The 18,147-nt window shown below is 38.0% G+C and overlaps 2 protein-coding genes across 3 annotated transcripts in view; one reads left to right on the top strand and one right to left on the bottom strand.

The window, feature by feature from the left end:
• NBR1 (NBR1 autophagy cargo receptor) overlaps positions 1-6,419 on the bottom strand; it is a 33,634-nt gene extending 27,215 nt beyond the window's left edge. The window contains exons 1-3 of one of the 2 annotated variants that reach the window (XM_015814199.2): positions 6,110-6,419; positions 3,748-3,852; positions 2,105-2,167 (exon numbers count right to left, since the gene is read on the bottom strand). In XM_015814199.2, the coding sequence (XP_015669685.1) occupies positions 2,105-2,167; positions 3,748-3,843 (159 nt within the window). In that variant the 5' untranslated portion in view covers positions 3,844-3,852; positions 6,110-6,419. The remainder of the gene's footprint in view (positions 1-2,104; positions 2,168-3,747; positions 3,853-6,109) is intronic. The other variant, XM_015814198.1, reaches the window with a different exon arrangement.
• Positions 6,420-7,406: 987 nt separating this feature from the next.
• BRCA1 (BRCA1 DNA repair associated) overlaps positions 7,407-18,147 on the top strand; it is a 101,408-nt gene continuing 90,667 nt past the window's right edge. The window contains exons 1-2 of the mRNA XM_029283784.1: positions 7,407-7,494; positions 15,059-15,152. Of these exons, the coding sequence (XP_029139617.1) occupies positions 15,073-15,152 (80 nt within the window). The 5' untranslated portion in view covers positions 7,407-7,494; positions 15,059-15,072. The remainder of the gene's footprint in view (positions 7,495-15,058; positions 15,153-18,147) is intronic.

Raw genomic sequence — 18,147 nt, 5'->3', positions numbered from 1 at the left:
CCCTAAAAACCCACCCCCCCCAGCCTCCCTCATTCCCCCTAAAAAATTTTTAAAACACCCCTTTAAAAATCGTCTTAATTTGGCATTTTTTTCTTCCCTATTTATACCCGCTTTCCTACTAAGAAACTACATAGTTTGAAGTAAAATCAACAAGGTCATGCAAATTAAGACTGTAGAAAAAGCTCTTTCAACAAATATTGCTGGTCAGATCATATTCAAATGTCGCCACTGTTGATCTCCATTCCCCAAATATGCTGCCATCTCTCTGTTATGGATTATCATTTTGAAGATGACTGGTACATCACAGAGCCCCCAGCCCATTCCAACTTGGTGTTCTCTGATCCCTAGCAAGAGTTCCATGCTAGGTGGGAATTTTGGAAATTGTAATATAACTCATATCAGAAGGAAGCCCTCTATATAACTAAAGCAACTAAAGAATAAATCACTCCTATTCACACCTATTTCTCAAGAATGGGCAAATTTGGAACAAAATGCATGTACAATGTTCTTGTTCTAGATATAAACTACAGTATTGGCGTTTTTATAATTTCCAGAGCAAATTTTTTTTTTAAAGCATAGATAGAACTATTGTTATCAGGGGGCAGAAGTGACCTTATTTCTGCTATAAAGAGGTAATTAAAGTTAATCCTTGACTTACAACTTTTCGTTTGGTAACTCTTCAAAATTATGATGGCGCTGAACATAGGGACTTACAACCCTTGTGCAAAGTTCTAACCATTGCAGCACTGCCAGTCACATAATAAAAACCCAGACTTTAGGCATCACATCCACCCTTATGATTACAGATTCACTGCAACTCCCACCCCAACATTGGAGAAGGAAACAGCTGCAGGGAAAGCGAAAGGTAAGTGGACCTAGGTATGATGGGACAGGAAAAAGGCCCCCACATCTCAGGAATGGCAGGAAGGAGGAGATTATTTATGTGCTGGTGTGCCTAGCTGGCTGACATCTTCTGACCATGGCAGGTTTCTGCCCATTGGTAGGCCTATCCAGCTGAGGCCTCCAGGTATGGTGGTAGAGGGAGGAGGCCGAGGCCTCTCAAGGATGGTAGGGGGAAGAGAGGAAGTCTGTGAGCCTAGCCCAGGGGTGTCAAACTCAATTTCATTGTGGGCCACATCAGCATTGCGGTTGCCCTCGGGGTGTGTGTGGCCAGGGGTGTGTGGCCTACTGGGTGGGCATGGCCAGCTCTACATCGTTCGCGTCAAGGGTGCCTGTGGGGGCCTAGGCAGGAGTGGGACAGATCTGAGGGTCTCTGGCAGAAGGGGGTGGGACCGGGGCAAGCGCCAAGGCATGGTCCATTTCTTCATTCCTCACAAAGGGTGATACCTCCCCAGCATGCACCCAGGGGGCGGGGCCAACCTGGCAGGGGCTGGTTCCTCGCTGTTTCTAGACGGCCTTATGGAGCTAAGACTGAATGCGTTTCAGTATAGATGGCCACCACAAAATTGTACATTGGCTCCCGGCCGGCCTGGGCCAGGGCCAAGGCAGCAGGGGCCGTTCCCTCACTGTTTCCAGGATGGCTTCGCGGGCCACATGAAACCACTTCACGGGCCGTATCCGGCCCCGGGCCTTGTATTTGACATGTCTGGCCTAGCCAATTGCAGCCTTGTGACCCACAGATTTCCATTGGTTGGTGGGTATCAGGCTTTCCAAGGCCTTCACTACCCCTTGAGGCATCTCTGCATGGTCATTTAATACTGCAATAAGAGAGCTGGGATTATGATAATTGAGTGAGGCAGTTATTTGGATGTCTTCCTTTATGACTATAATTTACAGGGGGAAAATCTGAGCTTAATTATGGTCATAAATCAAGGACTGATTTTTTAAAAAAATATAATATATATATATCTTTTGAATCCTGAAATGGTAAACAAGCTTCTGGAGAGATGTCAGAAAAATGAGATAATCTGTGAAACTAAGTATTACCCAATACAGACCAAGTATTGACTGGAAACTATTTTGCAAGGAGAAAAAAGCTTATTTATAAAAAATATATGAAGTTCTTTTTAGTTTTTTATTCTTTCAAAAGTACAAAGATGTGCTTTTCATTTTTAAGTCTTCTATATAGGTAGAAGTACAGTACCTCATCATGATCCTCATCTAGGTATTTGATCTGGATAACATTCAGTTCAAATGAGACTTTCACCTATAATAGAAATTAACTATAGTGAAATGGCTCATCTCCATGATGACTGAGAAATAGGCAGCAATGATTAATCCTTTTTATTGATATCTCAAAATGTTAATGAAGCCAGGAACAATTCTACTCCTCTTTGTCAACTCCAAGCTATATATATTTTGTACTTAAAAGAATCAAGTTTTGTATCCCAGTGAAGACGTCTATAAGCTGTTTAGAATATTTTGCACATATCTATCTTGTCCATTAATCAAAAGGTGACTTTCGCAGCCTTAATTTCACCTCCCTTACCCAATGGACCGGAGTTTTCAACCAAATTTCAGACTTAGTAAAAATAAATCAAGTAAATAATTTCTTCTAACAAACCCACTGCATTCATTAAAAATTTTGGAGGAACTTGAAAATAAAACTAAAATTATTCATATACATGAGTTAGTTTCTTCCAGTAAAAAAATACAGTATACAAAGTTGTGAAAAATTGAGTATACACAAGTACACTAGCAAGTTAAAGATTTCCACAAAAGACAAAGCAACCTTATGTCAATATTGAATTAAACCTCTTGCAGCAAAAACATGCAAGTTCATGCCCATTTTCAAATATTGTCTCCACAGCTACACTAAATTTATATTTAATCTTGATTGGAATAATATTTTCCATCTCTTTTAATGTTAAGTGCTGGTCCAAAAACATCTCAGATCTGCTTTCCACAAGCATACAAAAAGAAACTTGGAGGTTCAAGCAATTATCTTGTTTGATCCTGAACATACAATCCCATCCACTTTCTGTTATGAAGCATGGATTGGTCAATGAACAAGTAACTTGAGCAAGAACTGTTCACTTACAAAGAACATTAAAAAATTAAGTGACCACTATTGGGAGCTCAGATATATTTTTGATTATCATCTGATAGCCTATACCAATTATTAGATTAGTATCTAGATTTGATAGCTAGAATTTTGTTGTTTCTAGTCACTGATCTTGCACTATAGCTCTGCATAAATTGAGGGAGAAGGTTGAAGCTGTAAAAGATGTTAATGTTATACTAGTTTAACCACTGCATAGCTGGAATACTACAGACATGTCAGCAATGCAACAGCCAAATTGCCTTCAATCTTTTCTGCAACTATCGAATTAATAAAGAGTGGGGACTCTAACACAATTGCATTAATAAAATTTGCCCAATTTGCAAATCAAAGGATGGGAAGAAAGTTGGGATCATTTCATGAATGTCCAATACTCTTAACATTTTACAGAGATAATCCTCTCAAATTTTAGTTGGTTTACCACTTCAATTACAATAGGAATTCTAAGCAGCTTATAAAATACATGTTAGAATTAAACAACAAAGATAGAAGCAAATAACAAATAACTAAAGCTTATTAACAATCAAATTGGGAAAATGGATGACCAATTACAAACCATCTGGAATATACGTCCAAAAGTGGGCTCAGAGACCACCCAGTTCTAGGGCCTGCTGAAAAAGCTAGATATTTATAAAAACTTAAATAGTTAAGTGATATGAGGACATCAAAGGGAAATTTTAAAACTTATTGATCAGTGAATCACAATTAGCAAAGACACAACTTACTATGGCTTCCACATCAGCCCATGTGGTTTTAGATGATACAAGAAAGTTCAGGGTGTTACCTTGGAAGGTCACACCGAAATTTACCTGGGGATCCATTCTGCAAATCTTGGAAAGAAAATGAAAACATCAATTAAAAACAATGTAGTTGTTCCAAACTTAACTTCTTTTTGAGAGGAACCAAGCACTCACAATATTTTTATATAGTTCAAAGAACTAAAAAACTGGTTTTAGGACCACCTGAATTTTTCTCTTCCTCTCTCCATCCTTCTGAATATTCCCCTAAACTGTGCCTGCTTGCATAGGAGAAAAATAAGAAAATAACAATGAAATTAAGCTTTCATCATGTCTTCTGACTGCTAGTTAGTGTTCTTGGATAATCTCTGTACTTTAATTAAAGATTAAATCAGGTGCACAGCTCTGTGCTTTGTTAGGACAGGTTCACCTAACCAAATACAGCAAGATTAAAATACCCAGAATCACGGATACCAAGTCAAGGTTAATATGGATTAATCATTATGTTAGCTGTGCCATAATGAAAATATGGAATAGGTAAAAATCCAAATAGGTCCAAAAACATCTTTATGATTCTCAGCACAAGACATTTTTATAGACAAGAAATAATAGGTAAAGATAAAGGCTAACTTATTGTAAGATACTAAAATTTTGTTAAGAGAAATGTAAAATACAGTTTAAAAAACTGATGTCAGTGCTCCTCTTATTTACAATTAGATTTAAAATAGACAAAGTAGTTTATAGTTTTGAACATTCTAAGAGTTTGAAACGACTGTGTAAAAATATGAACATATATATATATTTGCAAAAATTTATAAATCTATTGAAATTTGAAATGGAAGAACAAGTGAAACAATATTTAATAAAGTAGGCTATTTTTTTGGGGTTACAACAAATGGAACAATAAGAAAGTAAGTTGTTAGGATTGAAAAGTATGCTATGTATACTATGTTATATTAAAGAGAAATTGAGTTATCATACCAAGAATACATTTTATAAAAATTGTCTTTAAGATTATATGTCACAAGAAAAATTGTCTACAATATATAAAGGGACTTCAAATTTATATTGGAAATGTGACAATAGGGGTATTTTATCATGTATAGAAACTAAAACAGCCGCAACAAGATTATTTTATGTACAAAAACAGAAAGGTTTGGCATTATCCACAATGGAGGAATGGCTGGTGAAGATAATGGATAATACAAGATTGGGAATACTAGGACTTTGCACATATTTGTGTGTTGTAAATATAATTATAGTTGCAGTTTGTAATGCTTCCCAGCTCATGACCAGCTTTTATTCCAATATGTAATCCAATTGTAACTACAAAACATGTTTCTGTATTTTTTCTTCATTAATCTAACTATAATAATAGTTTACAATGCATTGTATATAAGGCACATATACTCCTTTCTGGTAGTTCCTCAGAATGGCATTGCTCCGAGGAAAATACTTGGAAATGGAAATATCCTTTCCCACCATTTTGAGGTAAAAAAGCAAGTACTCTTTAGGCTTACTTTTATAACTAAACTGTTAGCACTATCAACAGAAAAGCAGCTCTACAAAAGGTATCCTCGGTTATCAAAAAATAATCACTGTCACTGGTCTACATTACTGAAACCACTTCTTTCACACTTTTCTTTCTGCTTTTAAATTCTATCGAGCTTCATAAACACCAGCATGTTATATTACTTATAGAACAATTTTGAAAGAAAAAAAAATTATGGAATATTTGAAAGTTCCATACCTTTGCAGGAACTTAAAAGTGATTGCCTACATAACTTCACAAATATTCTAGACAAGCACCATGGAACAATTACCATCTTGAAAATCCTTCGAACAGGAAATTGCATATCATGGGATCTACCAGAAAATCACCATCTTAACTGGCCTACTTGCTATAGTTACAAGATATCTAGTTAGTAAGTTATCCGAGATTAATCGCAGTATTAATAAAACTATGAAAACACATGGGTTGCTACATTAACGCTGCAATTATGTGCTTGCGTATATGAAGATAAAAGCATCAAAATTGATGTATGTAGTAAGCATACATAGCATTGGTCTCTATATCACACATTTACTGAAATGTGAGATTAAGGGCGTTTCCGTTTGGCTTTGCATTAAAATCGAAATTGCCAATTTGGAGAGCCTTAAGAAAGTTTATTATAACGTGAGAGCCCGAAAAAGTTGCCTGCTGTTGAAGCAAGTACATAAAACCAAAACGGGTCATTCGATCCTCACAGGAACGGGGGAGGAGCCGACTTAGTAACACAGCGTTTTCCGAACACAAAAGCTATGCACTGGCCGCTTCTCCAGGACGAATCTTTGTCGGCCCCTTGCTTACCAAACGCTCAGCAAACCCACATCAGTCGGCGTCGGCCACCGGGCGCCCTCCAGCTGCACTAAACCGCAGCAGCCCATGGACGCGAGGGTGAAGGCGAGGAAGCTATTCTATTACCCCGCACGACTGGAGGACGCCCCTTTAAAGAGGACAGGGAGGCAGCAGGCGTGCGGCTCGAAACTTACTCGACGGCCCATCAGGTCCTGGGTCTCTGACGAGTGGACCTCGGCAAAGACCAAGGTTCCACGCTCACCCACGCTGTGACGCAAGAAGATCGCGGGTTCGCCGGCCAGCTGTCGCAACCTCTGCTGCTTAATGCGACTGGGTGGGGGCGTGCCCTTCACCTCGGCTCTTTTATACTATTGGCTACCCAGGACGAGAGAGGCGGATCCCATGAGAACAACAATAACAAGTGATGAGATTGACACATCTCATTACCAGGAGAAGGGATTTCCGGGTCAAGAGCGTGGCAGAAGCCATTTTTACGCGTCTTCTGTTTTGTAACCAGCCAATAAAAAACCAAACATTTGATTGCAGTAAAAAGATCGCGGCAAATACAAAATTTCAGCTCGTCCAAATTCACATTGGATTTTGTGTGAATGTTTTCCTTATTGAAAAAAAAAAGATCAGCGTCTTTCCGAGATTATGAAGAAAACAGCCTACAATCATTTATCGTATGCCGCCTATCATGTCGAGGGAGATTCTAGGCGGTTTATAGACAAACCCAATTTCTGTGTCAATATTACTGACACAGAACTTTCCCAGTGAATTTTCCCAGTGATTATGCATTACATCATTATTCTAGCAATTATGCAGACAAATCATTATTCTAATAATTGTTCATTTTACTACATTAGTTTAGCAAGATTTTTTTTTAAAGTAACGCTACAACGAGAGCCAGTTTGGTGTTTGCCATTGCCTTCTTTCCAGGACTGAGAAAGTGATTGGCCTGAAGTCACTGGCTTCATGTCTAAGGTGAGACCAGAACTCAGTCTTTCGATTTCTAGCCTGCGATGCCTTAATCATTAGACCAAACTGACCCTCGATCGCTTTTTAGCTAGCCTTAATTACATTTGAATCGGCCACATTGTTCGGGTCGCAGCTGACAGAAATTATTGATGGCATCCTTTCATACTCAAGCAGCGAGGGCTGTAGCGTCATCCTTTCCCCCCGCCTTTCTGGCGTTACCAATTGGAGGCCTCTGTTGCAGTCATGGGATCCGGAAGCTACGAAGCGATTGGTTAGCAGGTGATTGCCACGGGTATTAACGGAGGAAGGCGCGAAAAAAAGCTGAGTGGGAGGCGAAGGGAGTTGACGCTCTTTGGAGGTGCAAGGACCAGGTGATCGTGCAAACTTTAAGCGAAGGAAAGCAGCGTTTAGGTTACTCCGTGAGTAATACACAGCAGTGTAATTTGGCAGTGACACTGCAGATTGTGGCTAGAGTTCAGACGCGCTTTTTTCAAAATTTTGGAGATTTTGAAGTGTTGGCTAAATCAAGAGGCACTGATTAGTATTATCACTATTGGAGTTCAGGGGGAGATGAAACAAGCATCTAGTGTCAAACTCGTGACGTGTCGGCAATGGGGTGGGCGCAGTTACAGACTGCCGAAAAGAAAGATTATCAGCTGACAAAGACATTTTCTCTCTCCCTTATTCCAGTATTTTATTATATGAACTAGACTAGTGTCGGCTAGGGATGTCACGCCTTCCTCCGTTAATACCCGTGGCAACCACCTTTAATTTGAATAAAGTTTAGTAGTTAAAATAGAGCATTTGTTTCCTATCCTAAAAAGAGCATTTACCTATAAAAAGCAATTGTAGGTGGATAGAAAAAGAATGATCGCCATTAGTAATGCCTATTTCTAATTTGATTTCATGAAATTATTTTGGATAGTTAGTGAAATTAGGGATAATGCTGAAAAATACTTGGGCAATAAATCAAGGACATTATTCACTAAACTTTGTTTATCAAAAATATGAGGCATTGTGGGAAAATTGTGTGTGACTCAGCTGAGTCACTTATAAATGAAGGGAAATTCTTATAACAATGTTATGGATTCTGTATTAGTATTACAAAGAAAACTAATTTGATGTAGTGATTGAAATATAGATTAGAAATAAGTGATTGTTAGTCCTAGTCCTGCTTTAAATATGAAAGATGCCTGGGTGACTTTGGGCCGGCCACTCTCAGCCCAACTAATCTCACAGAGTTTTTGTTGAGTTTTTGTTGAGCCCAAATACTTTTCAGCATTATCTCTAATTTCACTAAGTAGATAATTTCACTAACCATCCAAAATATTTGTCACCTTGAGTTATTTATAAAATAATAAAGGAAGAATATTAAAAAAATCTGCTTGGTGTTTTTAGACCACTCACTTTTTCTTGTGGCCTAGAAACTGTGGCATGCCAAGTCTGGCATGCAACTGCTAAGAACTTGACCCCTGAATTTGAGAGAGACACTATCTTTTTTGGCCACCCAGAAATATAAATCACAAGTAATTCAGGCAAAGCAAAAAAATATTAAGAGGGGGTCAATTTCTTTTTATTGATCCAAAATGAATTATACACTCATGTGTCATACATCAGAAAGCAAATGGTTAAACTGTAAAAGAGGTAGATTGCACGTGAGATTTAAATAACAGCAAACATTGATTCTAGATAACTAGATTCCAAAAATGGTAATTTATGGGTTATATACTCTTTCCTAATTGGATTTGTATCTTTCCTAAAACTATATTCCTAGAAGTGTATTCAAGGACTTTCAGAATAAGCTGTCTATTATTTAGTGTTAAAAAGACAAGGTTGTGCAAACCCAAAAAAAATGGCCTTGACTAAGGAGAAAAAGTATGTTTTCCTGAAGTTTACAATAGAGGCCTAGACGATGTTAAAATTGTCAATAGCATATTTTAAAATGATGATAATAAAGCCTAAAATTTCAGGTAACATCCTCAGCCCCAGAAAGCAGACAACAGCAAACCACTTCAATATCTTTGCAAGAAATCTGCAGGTACTAGTTCAGACAGTCGCCAAGTGTCAACACTGATTCAAAGGCATAGACACAAACATAGCACTATAGATATTTATTGAAATCTGGGCAGTTCGTGTTTCTTTGGTCTTCCTAGCTATGTGGGAATTGACAGCTACCTCCATAGATCTTTTGTGGTTTATAGGCAGGGGGGCAGAGGTCAACCTCGAGGCGCCTCACTTGTGGGGTACCACAGGGGTCGGTCCTCTCGCCTCTCCTGTTCAACATTTATATGAAGCCACTGAGTGAGATCATCCGTGGTTTCGGGGTGGAGTTTCATCAGTACGCAGATGACACCCAGCTGTACATCTCCACCCCGGACCACCCCAACGATGCCGCGGAAGTGATGTCCCGGTGCCTGGAGGCCGTGCGAGTCTGGATGGGGAGGAACAGGCTTCGTCTCAACCCGTCCAAGACCGAGTGGCTGTGGTTTCCGGCGTCACGNGTGGCAGCTCCTGCCCTCTGGAATGACCTACCCCCCGACCTACGTACAGTTGCGGACCTGCGCCTTTTTCGCCGAGCCCTGAAGGCCCATCTATTCTGTGCGGCCGGCCTGGCGTAGTTTGATTATGTTTTAGTGGGGGTTTTGTATGGGGTGTTTTTAGAACAGGCCTGTTATTTAATTTGATTTTAGAACAGAAACTATTTATTTATTATTGTGGTTTTTAGTATCGCCTGTTCACCGCCCTGAGTCCCGTAAGGGAGATAGGGCGGTATATAAATTTAATAAATAATAATAATAATATAATAATAATAATAATAATAATAATAATAATAATAATAATAATAATAATAATAATAGAGATTCAAACCTGCTTTTGTAATCTTTCACTGCTTCTTGATTTTTCTAGATATAAAGCATTTTATTTAGTTTGCAAACATAGAGGAATCTAAAACATCCAAAATAATGTGTCCATAATATAGTGCAATTTTAATTGCCTAATTCAGAAGTGTTTTAAATATATTTTTTTCAAATAATTTGTTAAAAGTCAACATAAGCTACAAAAATATAAGAAAAAGACAAAAGACAAAGAAAGAAGTATCTTCCTCTTTTATCCTAGCAGGGAAAAATAATTTTAGTAGCTTATCACCATCTTAAAAGAAATATACAGGTGGTCCTCAACTTAGAATCATTTGTTTGTGACCATTCAAAGCTACAATGGCATTGAAAAAAAGTGACATGTTCATTTTCACATTTACGATCATTTCAGCATCCCCATGGTCACATGATCAAAATTTTGGATGCTTGGCAACTGGCTTGTATTTATGATGGTTCCAGTCTCCTTGCAACTATTACTTTTTGTGTGTGATCACCTTTTGTGATCTTCTGATAAGTAAGGTTAATGGGAAAGCTGGATTCACTTAAAAATTGCTATGCATGTAACAACTGCAGTGATTCAACTGGCAAGAAAGATTGTAAAAAAGGGATAACCTCACTTAACAACTGTCTTTGCAACATAAATTTTGGTTTGGGTTGTGGTTGTAGGTCAAGGACTACCTGTAATCTTTCTTCTAGTTAATCTCTTATGTAAAGAAAATCAATCAATCTTTGCCAGCAAACTTCCAGTAAGGGAAACCAAGTATAGCTATTCTTTTATTTTAACCCTGATCAAACAAGCATCATATAAAACTTCTCTGAGTTTTAAAAAATATTTTTAACCCCTTCAAAAAAGTCCCAGAAATAGTTTGCTGATCTATGTTTCACGGTGAAAATCCTTTGGAACTCTTAATAGATTTCTTTTGTATCACTATGTACAATTTATCTTTTGCTTGTTATTTCTAAAAATTTGTTCCAAATCTTAACAGAGCTCTTTTGAATCTCCAGAAGAAAAAAAGTGTATCCAAATCAGTTTCCTATTCATCTCTTCAAAGGATTAATTAATCCATCAGAACCACTTGTATTATATTGAAATACATCTTCAAATTAATTTCATAGACATCCATTACAGCTCATTCTTGTTTTACAACTTCATTAGAACATGCTGTCAAATTTATTGTTTGCTCTATTTTATCCAAAAGCTTGTCTGAGATGTATTTAGAAGTTTGCAGTAAGGATTTCTGCTCCATTTTCTTTATCCATTCACTCTAATGTCCAGCCTTTAAAGTTTCCTTATCATAAAAAACATAAATATCCATTTTCCCAGAGAATATACTTTCTAAATAATTCAAAATTCTAATTCAACTCCCTATGGCCCCTTAATTTGTTATTGTCTTTCCAGAATCCATATACTAAGCATGCTTTTGCTGCATTAACCAAAAAAATACATTGATAAAACTAATTAAATTTACAGTAATGTCTTTTAAGAAGGTGGAAACTCACAGTAAAACCTTGCTGGTCTGAAGGGTCTTAATCTCTCCAATATATTTTTAAAAAATCCAAGAAAGTGATTAAGAGATAAGTCTGATTAAGCATAGTGTTCATAGAGGCTGCTTTGGAAGGGTAAGTTTGATGTAATCTAAGTCGACCACGGTACCCAGCAGCTGTCCAGAATCACATGGATGATCTCAACAATCTTGTTTGTTCCAGAGAAATTAAGCTGCCTCGATTAGCATCTACCCATGATTCTCCTCATAAAAGTTGTCTTGCCAGTCATCAAAAGCCAACAAGATGTCAGCTTACTTCGTAGGAAGTCTCCAGAAGATGTTTTAAATTTAGTTATAAAAAAAGAATTCTCACACTCTGGCCTTGGGTACCAATTTTATTTTATACCCTTTGACCTAGAGCAGGGCTTTTCAACCTTTTCATCCATTGTACCACTTTTAGGATAAGGCAACATCCGAGTACCGCCACTTGCCCAGCAAGGTGTCTTCTTGAATCTGGCTTTGATCCCGCTTCCCTTCGCTCTGGCCGGGTCCATGAATGCCAGATTCAAGAAGACAGAGGAAGGCTCACATGTCTCCACCCCAACGCCCCCAGCCAGCCTGCTGGCCTTTCGAACCGCCCTGGGGTTAGATCTGGCATTCACGGACCCGGCCGGAGCGAAGGGGAAGCGAGATCAAAGCCCTTCTTTCGGCCGCAAAGAATGTAGCCAGGCGGGATTCGCCTGGGAGTTGTGCCGGCTTTTCCTCAGGGCTGGCTGCAGCAATGAATGAGCCACTTCCCCGCTCACTGCTTTTCTCCAGCTGCGGCCATGCGCAATGCACCAGCAACAACGGCGGTGGCGGCAGCCAAACTCCAATTGCCTACTCCGGGCTCTTTTATGCTCTCCCCGGTCCGGTCTGGTGAAGGTCGGTCAGGACCCCTGCAAGCGAGCGAGATGGGCAGGGGCGCGAATCGGCATGTGCTCAGAAACGCTGATCTCATGCTCCTGCCCATCTTGCTCGCTTGCTTTTCACTTGCTTTCTGCAAACAAGTGAGATGGGCAGGAGCTCCTGGGCCCCCCGCGCCCACCGTTAACCCTCCTGCCACCATGCAGGGTAAAGTTGGCGCCTCTGCCCAGATGCCCTCGCCTCACCAAAGCATTTTTTACTCACCTGCTTTCAGCTGCACTCCCTTTCTCCTTTTGCTTTTCTGCCTTTGCCACATATTTGTGGGTAAAAAAGAAAAAAAGTTCCATGAGACTTTCTAAGTTCTCGCGAGAAGTTAGAAAGTCTCATGGAGCTTTTTTTTTTTGTCTCACAAACACATGAAGGCTGAGAAGGACAGGAGAAAGGGAATGCTGCTGAAAGCAGGTGAGTAAAAAAACGCTTGGGGGAGGTGAGGGCATCTGGGTGGGGGCGTGGGGGACCCAGGCAATGCATCACGCAGCTCGAGCGGAATCTCCACTGAAGACTGCGTGAGTCTGCCAGCTACCCCCAAGGCTGCCGCCAATCAGCTGGAGCTGCGCGCTTTGATCCTGGGCTCTCAGTAGGACCCAGGCAACGTGCAGTTCCAGCTGACTTTGCCACAAGTCTGTGCGGCGCTGCTGTGCTTCACCTCATCCACTTTTGCACTTTTTTAAACATTTTTTTTTACATTTTTTTTACATTTTTTTAACCTGTCCTACGCGTACCAGAAGCCAGGTGCTCGTGTACCACTGGTGGTACACGTACCACCGGTTGAAAAGCCCTGACCTAGAGTACAATATTTTGAGAGACATATTGTACATTCACAGAGGCATTGTTATTTTCATAGTTATATTTTCTTTTCTTTTCTAAGGTCTGTTTCAGTTCCCATGGCTTGTCTATTAGAAAAAGCCAGATGAGTTAGTGCCTTACTTTAAAGTCCTCCAATTCATTGTTTCATTTTATCTTTTATAAATCTTTTAAAATATTCTTCCAAGATTCTCATTTTTACTTTATGGCCATCATACTATTCTTCAGGGCAAGCAGATTGTCCATCTCATAGAACAATATTAATAGTAAGAAAAAGAAAATGCATGTGATAAAAAGAAATCTAGCTAAATATAGTTTACACTACCATATATCTTTCTGTCTTTGCAAGCCATTCTTGCTTCCACCATAACTATTATCTTTTCTTTTTTAATAATTTCATGGACTTTTCCCAACCACTTTTTTCAACTGAGATAGCCATCATAAAATTTGAATTTGAAATTGGCCTTTCTTTTTGCTTATGAATCTGCATTCTAATACTTTTTAAAATTTCCTGTTAGTTGATTAGTGTATATGATTTCTTTGGTCTTTGCCTGGAGATTCTTTTCATCTCTCTTCACCCATCATACTGTCAGGTTTCCCTTTGTTCACATCCCATTCACTCTTATACTCTTATACTCATTCACTCTTATTTGATCTTCATTCATTCTCTCTATATTCCAAATCCCTTGAACATATTTTTATAATGCAATATATTTTTATGCAATTCTCATTCATTACCCATTCATTCTCAACCCACATTATTCCATTTTTTTATTTCAATGTCTTATGTAACCAGTTCTTATCACATTTAATGTATGCTTCTCCCAGCATAAACGTTCATGTCCATATAACAAAGAGGGTAAAAGGATATAACTTTTGCATAAGTCCATTTTTACTTCTTTCAACAAATATTTATTCATTGCAACAGGTACTTATATTCATCAAGTTGTCTTCTTAGTGATTAGGAAAAAAATATCTGGTGGGGTAAGGTGTATCAAAGACAGAAGTATCTCAGGTGCCTCAAGGGAAATGTAGCCAGGCTCTAGCTGAGCAAGGGCATTGTAGTTGAGTATGGAACATAGAGTATGGTTTGAACAAACGTGAATGGCTTCTAAAATAGGAGCATAAATATGGAATTGTGTACCATAACAAGTCTAGGATAGTGCTTTATAGATTTTTACTGCTACATGATGACGGTCATATTGTAAGATTGCATTAGAAACTTTGAATTCTAATAGAAAGTTACTCAGTTGATGAGCAATTAGAAGTGGATGCCTACGTATTTGAAGTTCTTCATTTAATCAATTCGTCTTTTAATTTTTCACACCTGAGATTTGAATATCTAACTTACCTGAAGTAAATGTCATTCTAATATGCTGAATTTAATTTTGAATTTAGATTAGGTTTCTATTTTAGGTACATGGGAAAAATTGCTGTGCCAGTGCCACTGAGTTCCTTTTTATATAAGTATATTTTCATGGCTGCTTACTTTTTTGCAATCCTTTCATCTCCAATGTATGGAAATACAAATATTAATTCCTTTCTTGCTATTTATCCCAGTGTCAGTATGAGTATTCCAAAGAACGGGAATAGTTAAGAGACAAGCAAAAGCCAAAGGAGTGAAATTGATTATTCTTATCAGTCTTGACCTGGCTATCCAGCTGCCAAGATGAACATTTCAAAGATTTGTGGGCAAAACAAAAATAGAGTTGTGGTCATGTGATTTTCCATTTAGCAATTGCTTCACTTAATATCAGAGATACTAGTCCCAATTGTGGTTGCTAAAGGAGAGGTATCTGTACTATATTTCAAAATGCTACACAAAATTCTCATAACACTTTTCTGTTTTCAAGGTGTATAACCAACTATGGATTTGCCTGTTCCAAGTATTCGTGAAGTTCATGAACTGCTGCTAGCTTTGCAGAAGAATTTGGAGTGCCCAATTTGGTATGGAAAAAAAGCAGTTTGAATATCAAGATTTCATTAAAAACATACAATATCTAACAATCCCTGATCTGATATCTCTGGATATCAGATAACAACATAGGAAAGACTGTTTCAGAAATAGAGAGGAAAGTACAAATGATCTCTTCTTTAAATAAAAGATCTCTTCCTGAGCTGCTTTTCTCCCAGTGCAAGGCTTTCCCAAAAGATGGTAATCACAAGTTAATAAGCCAGTTCTATGACCTTAATTAAACTATTTGTAGCTGCTTCTTGTAACTGACAAGAGTTTAATCACTTTTACAATTTCAGCACTTGTTTGCCACTCTTAGTGGCCCAGAACTAGGAATTATGGGGGGCACTAAACAAACAGCTGACACTAGCACATTCTTTTTGATGTGTATTTCTCATTTTGTTCCTGCTTACTCTTTTGTAATACTTTCCTCTCCACTGATTGTAAAGAGAAATGTTAATTCCCTTCTTGCTTATTATCCCAGTGGTGAACACTGAGTGAGCATTACAAAGGGCAGGGTAGTGAGGGAAAAAGGAAAGCTGAAGCAAAATCATAAGGATTGGCACAATCACTGAATTTCCAGTTAGTGACTACATCACTTAGTTGCAGTCCCAATTGTGATCTCTAAACGACTACCTGTATAATACAAATATTTAATATATCCTGTTGATATAAAAAGTTGATGTGAATTATTCCAAGTTTGCAATCACACATGCTAATAAAATATTATTGCAATAATACAAAGTACATTTTACTTTTTACAAAATTACTTAATGCAATTATTTTTGCAATGTAACATCAGTGGTACTTTGAAGCTTCATATTTTGTGTAATTACAAAATAGTAGCCTTTAGATGGAGCTGTGCAGCCATATTTTTGAGCTAGGTTTTTTTATAGAATTTCTTTGAGGGCAAGGCTATTCTGATATGCAGTATGTTCAGTATTCTGTCTCTTTTACTAAATTGTTCTTTTTACTCCCGTTTTATTTTTTTGTTTTTGAAAAGTTTTGGATGTCCTCAACACAGCTTAAAGTAAAATACTAAGTATATAAATGTAATGATTATAAAATGAACACTGTACTAAAACAACTATGATAAATATAGCTAACAGCTCATAAAATATATAAAATCAATCAGTATCAGTTATGGGAAAAAGGGCAATTTTGATTTGGTTGTTAAAGAGACATTAATGAAAAACCTAGGCTTCTATCCTTAGAGGGTATTTAATGACTGAAATGATACAACCATATTGTTATTGATTACCAACCATTTTGAGGCTTTTATTAATTCAGCATAATTAAAAGAAATAATATTTCTACTCTTCTCCAAAGTTACTGATATTCCAATCCAGACAGAATTCAAAATACTGTGAGATACAATAACTGCATATTGGTGTGAAAAACCTGAGAGCAATCTTTGATGGGACCATACAACATTAAAGTTTAGTAATCTAATTAATACAGTAATATCAATAACATATTTATTGATATATGGAAAACATTAATATATTTAATAAGCAAGACCCTTCATTAATTGCTATCTTATAGGGATAAGGAGACTGTCTCATTCATGCTAACTGCTGTATCATTAGAAATATATACAGGTGGTCCTCAACTTACAAGCACAATTAAGCCCCAGATTTTTATTGCTAAGCAAGACAGTTGTTAAGTGAGTTTTGCCTCACTTTACCACTTTCCTTGCCACAGTTAAGAAAATCACTGCAGTTGTTAATAACATGGTTGTTAAGTGAATCTGGTTTCCTCTTTGACTTTGCTTGTAAGAGAGTCGCAAAAGGTGATCACATGACTCCAGGACTCTACAACATGACAAATTCATGCCAGTTGCCAAGCGTCTGAATGTTGATCATGTGACCATGTGGATGCTACAAGGGTCATAAGAGTAAAAAATTGTCGTAAGTCATTTTTTTCAATGCTGTTGTAACTTTGAACTGTCACTAAACAAAAGATTGTAAGTTGAGGAGTACCTGTACTTTCAGAAGGGACATTTATGACAGTAATCATAGACAAACGTTCAGACTATGTACAATTCACTGAAGAAGAAAATGGCAAACCCACTTCAGTATTTGATCAAGAAAATATAACGGACATCCAGAATAATGTCAACAGGGAAGAGACTTCCAGTTCAGTTGGTATGCAAGAAATTACTTCGAAAAAACAGAGAACCAGTTCATATGCAGTGGTATTCATGATGTACCTGGGTTAAAACCAAAAGAATATCCAACTGCTGAAAGTTCAACACTGCAAAGAAATGTATACTGTACCATTAGTACACGGGATGTTAGTATCATGAATTAGAGCAAACTTTGAAGGATGCTTTAATTCAGCCTCTTGCACTGAATTGGGCTTGACCTTAATGGCCTTGAATGATTCTTTCTAGTCCTTTTTCTATACACAATATTAATGTAGGCTGAAATTCACCCTGTTTTTTATATGTGGCAGTGACCAACTGAATACATTCAGGAAGTCACAAAACAGATCTTGGAACAATAGCTGTTTTCTCCTATTATAATGATGATAAAGTTGGAAGGGACCTCGGAGGTCATCTAGTCCAACCTCCTGCTCAGGCAGGAAACCCTATACCATTTCGGACAAATGGCTGTCCAGTTTCTTCTTAAAAACTTCCAGTGTTGGCGCATTCACCGCTTCTGGAGGCAGGTTGTTCCACTGGTTAATTGTTAACTGTCAGGAAGTTTCTCCTTAGTTCTAGGTTGCTTCTCTCCTTGATTAGTTTCCATCCGGTGCTTCTTGTCCTGCCTTCAGGCGCTTTGGAAAATAGCTTCACTCCCTCTTCTTTGTGGCAGCCCCTGAGATATTGGAACACTGCTATCATGTCCCCCCTCGTCCTTCTCTTCGTTAAACTAGACATACCCAATTCCAGCAACCGTTCCTTATATGTTTTAGCCTCCAGTCCCCTAATCATCTTTGTTGCTCTTCTCTGTACTCTTTCTAGAGTCTCAACATCTTTTTTAC

The sequence above is a fragment of the Protobothrops mucrosquamatus genome, unplaced genomic scaffold (genome assembly GCF_001527695.2).
Source record: "Protobothrops mucrosquamatus isolate PMUCROS unplaced genomic scaffold, P.Mucros_1.0 scaffold227, whole genome shotgun sequence".
In the NCBI taxonomy this organism is placed as follows: Eukaryota; Metazoa; Chordata; class Lepidosauria; order Squamata; family Viperidae; genus Protobothrops; species Protobothrops mucrosquamatus.
Note: the sequence above shows the minus strand (reverse complement) of the source record. Positions and strands in the feature narration are given on the sequence as shown.